Source organism: Phaethon lepturus, unplaced genomic scaffold (assembly GCF_000687285.1).
Source record: "Phaethon lepturus isolate BGI_N335 unplaced genomic scaffold, ASM68728v1 scaffold36427, whole genome shotgun sequence".
Taxonomy (NCBI): domain Eukaryota; kingdom Metazoa; phylum Chordata; class Aves; order Phaethontiformes; family Phaethontidae; genus Phaethon; species Phaethon lepturus.
The window spans coordinates 6,584-17,079 of NW_010554697.1; the positions used below are offsets into that span (position 1 = coordinate 6,584).

The 10,496-nt window shown below is 37.0% G+C and overlaps 1 protein-coding gene across 1 annotated transcript; it reads right to left on the reverse strand.

Moving 5' to 3' along the window:
- Window positions 1–4,054: 4,054 nt before the first annotated feature.
- LOC104624543 (membrane-bound O-acyltransferase domain-containing protein 2-like) lies at window positions 4,055–8,565 on the reverse strand. Its single transcript, XM_010291940.1, has 3 exons — window positions 8,425–8,565; window positions 5,761–5,912; window positions 4,055–5,208 (listed from the first exon to the last, which is right to left on the reverse strand). Exons 1-3 carry the CDS (start codon window positions 8,443–8,445, stop codon window positions 4,986–4,988), a joined length of 396 nt encoding a protein of 131 aa, XP_010290242.1. The 5' UTR covers window positions 8,446–8,565; the 3' UTR covers window positions 4,055–4,985.
- Window positions 8,566–10,496: the final 1,931 nt, after the last annotated feature.

The window sequence follows — 10,496 nt, forward strand, 5'->3', positions numbered from 1 at the left end:
TTGCATACCTAAAGTGAGCAGAATTATGTTTTAAATATTTAACAGGATGAAAATTGATACAGTTGATGGCTAGGTTTTGTAAAAAAAACCAACAACAACATACAAAAAGCGTATCAAAACAAGTTTTTAAGAAATTAAATTTTTCTTTCATTCGGTTTTGACCATAATAAGCAACTGTTGCAATATTTCCAGTTGTAACCTTGCAGGGTGACTTTGTGGATACCTGGATTTCATGGCGTTTGCAAAATGTCTAGGTTAAGACAGCAAACATACAAAAAATCCAGGTGGATGTAGCATAGAGCAGCTGCAGCGTGGGTCACAAGCAAGTAGATCCTCTGTCAAGCTCTGCATGTAGGGTTAGCTACCCCCAGGAACTCTGCAGTAAACCCTCCTGGCCACTGACACGATGTGTTCTTACCAGAGACTTCTTCACAGCCAGCTATTCCACCGTGACTATGAAGAAGACCAAGACTGGCAGTGCAAACTAGCTTAGATCCAGACACACCTAGTAATCCAGTGAGAGTGGGCTCAATTCACTCAGTACCTGCTTAGATGCTTATTCAGCATAGCATTTAAATACTTGTTTAAGTACTTATAGCCAATTGATTTTTTTTAACAGGAATTTTAAAAATACTCCCATATGCTGTTCAGAGTATTACTGGACCTAAATAAATATATAAGTGAAATGCTGTGATGAATCAGCACAGAACCAATGTGTATTTTTAATACGTAAAGTCTGCATCATATTGAAATCCTTAAACTTATTTCCAACTGTTTTTCAAACACTTATCACTTTTCAGCATAAATGGCAATATTTCTAAATTTTCATTGAAATCAGAAAATTCTCAGACCTGATTTCAGAATTCAGTGAGAATTACAAAGTGAAAGACTTAAGGATAAGGGAAAAGAAAGCCTAAATTATTGTAACTTGTGCTTTTAAATTTCTTTGTCATTCAAGGCCAACTTATAAAGTTGAGCATGTGAAAGTTTACATGTAAGCAACAGTGACACATTTGCAGGCAAATGTGAGGACACATTTGACCATGTATTTAAACAAATTGTCAACAATTTGTTTGCAAAGCTCCTGAGAGAAAAATCCAGACTCTATTAAAATTACTTTTGATATGAACTTGACAGGAGGTGAGGATCTCATAAAGGTCTCCTCTGCATCAGAGGAGGTTTTACCACATACCAAATCAATGCCATCAAAAGAGGCTCAACTACCTAGTGCACATCCTGTCATACAAGCATAGCATTTGTAGTCATATTACTTATTGCCATAGGGGAAACAGAACAAGTTACTTAAGTGTAAAATTCTTCTAATAAATAATATACTGTACTCATAAAACTCATACTACAAGTCAGCATAGAGCAGGGAATATACAAAGATCTCTTCATAAAGTCTTCTCACTAAAGTAAGTTTTGTTATCAAGAGCATATTGAAATGCATACCAATATTTTTACTTGGTAATATACTTTAAAATATCACCTATTACCGAAACCTTGTCTACATGTCAACTTAAGGAATGGCCATGGAAGAATAAGCTTCCTGAATAAGAAGGGTATATCTGTAACTGCAATGCTAACAAAGCCTTCTTGATTACAACAGTAGTAGGCACCACTGAAAGTATTATTTAAATATATATCTCTCTTTCATTAATACAGAATCATAAAGGTTAAAAAAGGTTAAGCAAGCAAACATTTACTATCGGGGTGACTACATTTACTAACTAACGTTAACTCATTAAGTGCCTGAATGAATTGTTCACAATAGGCAATTATCTGCAAAGCACCATAAAATTATGAATGATATGATGTATTTACTTTTTTCATAGTGGACTGATCTGCAATAGAGAAAACACTTTTACCTTTTCGATATATGTTAGTTAGTAAGTGAAAGAATACTTAAAAACATGTTTCCTTCATGCCCCAAACATTTCTAGGAAATTTACCTTCTAGTATTTTTCTCAGCAAGAGCAATAGTAAATCACTGCCATCCTTTCAAATTCTCTATTATAAAATGATGTGTGTAAAACATAAAAATTAACTAAAGTATCGGGGCTGACTGCTCTTGGCTTTCTGACTGAATTGATTAAAAGGATCCAGTGCGATAGCAAGGCAGAAAAATGGTAAAGCAGAAGGACAGAAACAAGAACAACAAAAAATTTTAGTTTTACTAAAATCAGAGTGCTGCCATTAAAACAAAAAAACCTCTTTCCATAGCCCCCAAAAGAAGTAATTTGCATGAAAGGCAGATTTTGGTTCAAAGTACTTTAAATGTCATTGCTGAATATAAAAGGGTAAATTCTAGGACATCACACTTAAAAATAAATACTGTGCAGAACTAATTAATTGTCATAATTTTCTTGTGCTGCAATTATTTGTTCAAACCATGAAGAAAAAAGTAATTGTATTGCACGCAGACACCAGTCACGTCCAATTTTGAAACCCCTATCTTGCCACTTGTGCCTGACTAAAGCATCTACATTATTTTCTTCACTGTTTTAACTTCTCCATATACAAAAGTTCTGAACAAAACTGTACCTGTGAGCTCACTCACACTGAGCACCAGTCTTTCCTATCCTAAACCTGCTCATTTTCTGGGAGTGCTTACAACAACTGTTTTCATATATCATAATGAAGAACTAGTAAGCCTCCATCGCACATATGGCCGCACATGCCAAAACAAGAAAGCAACAGTACCAGAACATTTATGGGAAAAATGGCACATTAGATGTTGTACTGGCATCCAAAAGTGCTTGTTTGGGTAGATATGTAGACTGCACCAACAAGGTGAATTTAAGTTCAACAGGAACAAATGCTGAAAGAATGAACCCTAATTCTACTCAGCCACCCGGGAATGGGCAATTCTAATTTGTTATTTTATGTAAATGTCCCTTCAAGAACAGAAAGTGGAAAAATGTCTTTCCGGATTCTGTATCTGATAAGGATAATCAAACATTAAGAAACTAGTGTGCCCTTACTTATAAACCACAGAAAAAAACATAATGCCATTTCAAAGAGGCATATGACAACCACCAACCCATGTAACGGAAGGTCTCCTTGGGTAATCAAAGTGAGGATTTAGAAGTCAGATTATTTTATCTTAAAGATAACACAGCTGTCACTGACACAATGAACATTGCTGCTCATCTAGGTAGGCTCATCCACTCTCATCTCATATTTAGTTCCCCCTTTCTAACTGTGTTGGTTAATTAGTGCTAACCTACGTATATGGAAAAGGTACGTTACCCTCCTGGAGCTTTAGGCAAGGAGCCGAAGGCCAGACACAGACTATCACAGCAAGGAAACAACTCTGACCTGACTTAGGATCTGGTTCTTTAGAGAATAAGCCAGAAGTACTGTGACTATTTTTGCATGATAGTATGCCCAAAGGTGAGGACCATCACTGCAGTTCTGGTATTAAGCATGTTCACCGCACTAATGCCAGACACTTGATGAAAAATTTAGGGTTCATAATATTATGACAAAATTTTTCTCATTCGTTTGTAGGTTATCAATCAACAAGTTGCATTATTTTTCTCCGGTAGTATTTTGTGTCAGTTTTAAAGCTAAAAAAACCCCATGTGGATAAACAGTTTGTGTTTACTTAAAAAAATTATATGAAAATACAGAATATAAGCAATTAAAGTGTAGCCCTTTAACAGTAGTACTCTAGCAGGGACCATCATCACAACAAATGGTCTGGAATAGATATAACCACTGCATTATTCTCTTGACACGCTTCCACAATTCAGCAAGTCAGATGTTCTGAAAGATTTCTTTCTTTCATTATGTTACCCACAAATACAACGTGAACTTTGCATCTAGAATTCTAATTTAAAGAAAAAGCGTTTCCTCAAATTCATGTACTTCTTTGGATGAAGTGCCATCAATTACCAGGCATACAGAAATTGGTTATGATAGTAATTTCATGTTTGACTACCTGCGCAGTAGAGCTCAAGGTAATTTTACTATTTTATACTGGAAGTATCAACTAACTACTGTATGCCTGAAAATTGAAAACAACTTTAAATATTAAAAAATATTTTTTGTAAAACAGTTCTATTCTAGAACAAGTATTTCTGGTATTTAAGGGTAAAAACGCACTTTTATTGAAATCCTGGTGCTTGCACATAGTCTTCTGCATCCTATGGCTGCCTTTCCTTCTCTAGCTGCAAAGCCCACGTGGCAGTATTCTATTGTTTTTAGGTACTTTAAAGTAAAAGAAACCTAGATTAGAGCTACCAAGCCCTGGAAAAGGTGAACCTTCAGGTGTTTGGGTTTTTTTTTAATCCATTCAGAAGGGCTATGTGTAATTATACTCTTTATCAAAGAAACCTAGCTATAATTTGGCATCAGTATTGTTTACAGTTCTGTAATGTACTGTAATAGTTTGAGATACTTTAAGAAAACCCTCCAAATACTGAGATGCTTATTGCAATTCCCTTTTAAAGATTCAAAAGCCTTCTAAAGCCTTTGCATTTCCTGTTTTTATCTTCTTTATAGCATATAGTATTATGTATTTGAAATATGCTTTCCACGTAAAATCAAACTTGAAGATATCCACTTAGAAACAATATTTCAGTAAATAGAGGGTTTAAGGCAAGTCATTCATTTGGAAAAATTAATTTCCATTTGTTAATCCTAGGTTGACATAATTTTATTCCACCCCATCAGTACCTTGGGATACACAACGTACATTCAGCAAAGGGCACACATATGACCCTATGGACATACGTTGCAAGTCCTGAGTGCCCATTGAAATAATGGTAATAGCTTCATATAAGGCGTGACCCACAGGGACATGGCATGGGAGGGGTTAATTTGTTTTGTTTCCAGTCTTGCTATTGTATGTGATTTTCCTAGGTAATGCATTCTTTTCTTACTAAACATCTTTGCAAACAAATACAAACCCCTTTAAAAGGTGCTAAAAATGGGTTTCTGAAAACATACAAAATATATTCATCATAGTATTTCCTCAATCACTGTTTTAATGCTTGATATCTGCAGGTTATTTCTTGCTTCTGACTGAAACTATTATTTGTTGTGGAATAACTGTTCTTTTGCAAAAGATTTTCTTCTTCTAGTTTTTTGGACCACGCCAGCTGGACGCTTGCATGCTTTTTACTTCCTTTTTGAGTTCTTTTCAATGGAAATACCAACAACACCAGGATGCTGGCAATATGAAGACAGAAATAGCAGGAGCTAAAAAACAAACAAAAATAATAATTCAATAAAACTCTGACCATTCTTATAGGATGCTTAAGCAACAAACTGTCAAAACCTACTTTGCACATAAGACAGGAAAACATTAATATTTCCTTTAAGTAATAAGGGGGAAATCAGAAATTAAGTCTTCCCTCACAGTACTGAGTGCTGTAACAGAGATGTAGAGCGAACACAAGTCTGCTTTCAACTTTTTTTCACAAGTTACTTTTGGGAAGTCATTATCTAGTCTTGCTATAGAATAGTTCAAGTGCATATAGTAATCTCAAAGGTACCCTCTGGTTTTGTTTTTTTCCCTGCCCCAGGAAAAATAAGTCTATTATCTATTATGATAGGAAAATGAGAGCACTTTATGGTTTCTCATATACAACACAAACTACATTCAAGCACTAGAACAGAAACACGGTTTGCTCAGCTAACAAATTAATCTTATAATTACCACTAAAGTAACTTCAGGAATCTTATGCCACAGAAAATGCTTCTATTCCCAGTTAAAGAAAAGAAAAAGGAAACAGGTAAGAATGTGCTTACCTGTAAAAGGTGAAAGAGGGTTTTACAGAGAGCAGTACAAATGGCACGACTGTGTAACTTATTGCTACTTGAGTTGCCATCCATGTTATAATATCATAACATAGTTTAACAGCAGGAGATTCAACAAAATAGTGTCTGATATTGTTTCGTATCTGAAAAAGCAGATAATAGCAAGTTAGCTTAAGAATAAACTTTGAGAGCTATCTTACTGCACAGAGTTTGTTGCACTTCCACAAAATCCAAAGAATGAATTTAAATGCTACAGTTTGGTCAAGAGTCTTTGAACTATTCAAAATGCCCATCAACTTCAATAGGAGCCAGTTCAAATTCCCTGCCTTTTAGGATAGTGTGCTTCATCCAGCACAGGAATTTAGGTATTTATGCGTTTAAGCAGAATTATGTAAACAAACCCCACCCTAAATCCAATGCAACTTTTGACTGATTGTCTGAATGCGGCAGACATTCTATTCTATCAAGCCATTCTGTAAATAGAGTGTTGCAGTAAATGAAAGCCAGAATGATTGTGTTGAAACCTTCTCATGGTAAGACATTTTCATATACATGCTAATAAGATATAATTTAGGACAAGTAGGATATAAATCAGAATATACAAAATATCAGTTCTACTGACATATTTCCGGAGTCTTAATAACAACTAATATCAAGTGGGACTATTATAAAATGATTCAATTTTCTATGCTGAGTCTTTTTTGTAAAATTCTGTTCAAACAATGGAATACCAAAGGTATTTTAAAAAATCCAAAACCCACATAGGTTTGGGTTCAATTTTTTGTAAGTCTTTAATTAAAAAGACACAAGTAGATCTTTGCTCCTCCTTCCTTTGACTGAACTGTCATCCTTGCTCACACTCCTATGTGCCGACAAGCCAAGATGGGCTCCATTCAGCCTTTGTGTAGCTTGGTATCACAGTTGCCACCTTCCAGTCATCTGCACTGAGGCAGTCCTCCCTGACAAGCTGCACACCAAAGTCCACAGTTTAGCTTTAGAACTCCTGGTTCTACAGAATATGTCCAAGGCTTGCTCCTGCTGATTTCATTCTTAACATAAAAAAAACGTTTTTACCTTTCTTGTCCTTCTTACAGAAATTACCCTGTAGATATCACATTCCCAGTCAGCCTTTGTTTAGTTAAGCTAAGTAAAACAAGTAATTCTAACCACATAACCTTCATCCTGACATCTTCCCCCAGTTTCCTCCTATGCTCACATGCAGTGACTTGTTCCTGAGTTCTCTAAAACTTGGATGAAGTTTCACAGAATTTCTTGTAGAGAAATCTGGTGGTTTAGGACTTGAAGGACAACTTTTAAGATAAATCTATAATTGCCCCTAATAAACACCTGACTATGAAATGTGTAATGATTAAAGAGAGTAAAACTAGTTGCATACATGCTTAGGCATGACAGAAGAAAGTGTGGATCAGAGCTGCCAAACTTTGCAGTTGAAGGATAGCAGAGTTAAATAATAAAACATGCTGAAGTACCTCTAACATATCTTATCAGTTAAGTACCTGTTAAAAAGAAACTAAAAATATTTTTATTTAATAGCCTATTTTTGAAACATATGAAATGTGAATACAACACAGCTTACTAGCGAAGCCCAGGATGAAGTGCAGTGAGCACTCTGATTTACTGGACTCACCTTACTGAGAGAACACAATAACTTTTACCCATGAACCGTCCCCGAACCTTGGCCTTTGCACCAGCCCCTGGCTGATAAATGTCAAAAGTTCACTGTAATAGCCTGGAAAGGAGAAGGGAGCTACACCTATTGTAAAGAAAGGAGTCATTTCTGTCCAACAAGGACTATACCCACATCTTTGTGAAGAAAGAGGAGGAGCATCTGTGCTATTACTGTTAGTAGCAATCTAAATCTGAAGTAGCACCTTCCCCTAGCTATTACAGCAACAAAGAGGGGTCTGCTTCATTTCTCATTCTCCTGGTTCTTTCAACAGAAAAGTGGTCTGTTATGCTGCTCTGAGCTGACATCTATTTGTTTGTTCCTCTTTCCCACTGAGTAACAGATAAACCTGCCTCTGTTCTTACGCAGCTTTCTCAAGCAGAACTGTGAGGGATTTCTTGGCAGGTTTGCTGGTTCCATATGGTTCTGAGTAGCAGCTGCAAAAGCTTGTTAATGCAACTGCACTGCGGGTTGGCCAGTTTTGAATAGCAATTGCACAAGAGACTTTTATCTCCTGCTTGAGGGAGAGCATTCTTTAGTTACCATCTTTACAATAGTACTGGACAGAAATTAGGGAGGTGATGGACTCTATAAATACATAGCATTGACTCCCAAATTTTTAGCTACTCATCATCAGTGATTTTTTCATCATCAGAAAGTTTTTTCAAAATTCTTTTAGATAACATCATCCTGTTCAGCATGGCATAGTAATAAAAGATCAGTTGATACAGACGAAGAGCTTCCACAAGAAAGATATGCCACAAAGATGTTATAGGCCACGTACAGTCTTGCTTGTTTCCACTGATCGACCCTTTCTTACAATTAATCATTCCCACTGCTCTCATAACTAAAAAAGCAAACACCACGATCAGACAGACTGTGTAAAGCGCATCTTTGGACTACAGAACGTGATCAATTTTCTTTTACAAAACTTATTGTTATTAAGAAGATACTTGGTTGGTACTTACAGCTCGTGCTGCTAATGTCATTAGTACTCCTGTTAAAAACGTTAAATAATATCCAGGGTAAACCCCATGCCAGATGGCAGAAAGGATGAAGGTTTGGATCGTTGGGCTGAAGGTGGCTCGCTCATAGCAGACTCTAGCAAGTCAAAGACAATTCAGGATAAAAAACGTGAGACAAATCACCAACAATCTTCCCAGTTATCATTTATACTTTCAGCAGTTTCACCTCCAACGCATCATTTGCAATGCAACTGCAGTTTACTATTATTTAATAATGTTGCCGCTCTATTATCACTTACAGAAAATACTTAAAGCTATTCACAGCTCCCGATTTAACCCCTCAGAGCTAACCTATGCTCAGTGCCACCACATATGGTACTTACTTATAATGAAGCGATACACAAGCATCCAAAGACGGGTGTTGGTGTTAATAAGGGATCTTGAGCCACTCAAGAATGTGTTTGAAAAGCTACACTGGAAGGCACAAACTACCCCACAAACTCTCATGATGAATGAGATAATTATTTTTCATAAAATGAAAGCAGCTTACAGGAGAAGGGGGAAAGTAACGACTACCTTCAATTTTGAATAATAGAGACGACAGCTGGAAACATGTCTGTGTAGGGCAATTAGGTGAGCATGACGCTGAAATTATAATTAATGACTCTCAGGATGTCAAATGAGGAGACATAAGGAATATCAAATAAGGACAGTGCTGAACCCTTATTTAAAACTGGAGACTCCGAATTATTAGGCAAGGTCCTACAGTAAGGAATTCTAGAAGGAAAAAGGGAAAAAGGAATCCGAAAAAGGCAGACTCTAGAAGACAACATTAAATGACACAATGACAAACCATCATGATGTGGAAGAATGATAGCAAACATGGTAAGGTCCTGATACGGCTTCATCAAGAGTTCTTTAATGTCTTTAATGATCTGAAAACCAAAAAGCAATAGGAAATATGGAAACAGATGCACACTAACATGAAGCAAAAATAAACAGCACAAGCATGCATGAACACAAATCTAAGGCTAACATACAAAAATGAATTTTAACTAAAAAAGACCATAGACACCAGTATGTAAAAAGGTTTTATAAACACATGGCAAGTTACAGAGAAACAGAAGAGAATGCACATCTATTATTCAAAGAAGACAACACGCTAATAATACAGAGGGCAAAAACATTCACTACTAATGTAAATACCGTACTACAACTTCTGCATATACAAAAGATTGCCGAGAACAAACGATACAACATTAAAGAGCAGAAAGCAAAAAGACAGGATCTGAACAGGGAAAGATCAAAAGCTATTTTGCTACTTTAGTTTATTCCAGTCAAACAGATGTGGTAAGTTTTATCTTATGAGGTCCTCAGTGCACAGTACCAGCACAGCCCCCTCCCCGTGCCCATTAAGGTGAGAACATGGGGCTACATAGGGTGCAGGCACGTGCATGTGTAGTACACAAAACTATCTGAGCACATTTGCCCAAAAGAGACCACCTCAAAGAGGAAAGCAACATGGGCCAGACTAAACAGTAACCACAGAATTTCAAAGAGACTTTTGAGACAAAGAATCTGTTAGCCTAGAAAGTGCAAAAGCACTAGAAAACTTTGTAACAAGTCTGGGAGACACCTTGGAGCAAAATACTAGTCATCAAAACCTCATTTGACACTGCCAGAAGTTGCCCCACCAGCATCATGACCTCTGTCTCGGCCAAGACAGCGCATCCTCCCTGATAGACACCGAGTAGCCTGCATCCAGCTAGGGCACTGTCAGTGCGGTATGCCATACGTCGGGAGCAAGATCTCATCCCCATCAGCTGCACACACGTGAACTCGTGGCACGCTTTTCTAATTGGCATGTTAATCAGGGTGTTCACATGGAGCAGGAGCACCCACATCTCGCACAGGCAGTGCATACAAGCAGGGGGCCCACACTTCCAGAAGGAGGTGTGTTTTTGTACCCCACATGTCCTTGGGAGTGGAAGCACAGTTTGCATGTGGTCTTTTTTAAACTTTGGGATTAGTTACAGAAGAGTGATATACTGGGTTTGCGTGGCAAGGTTTTGGTA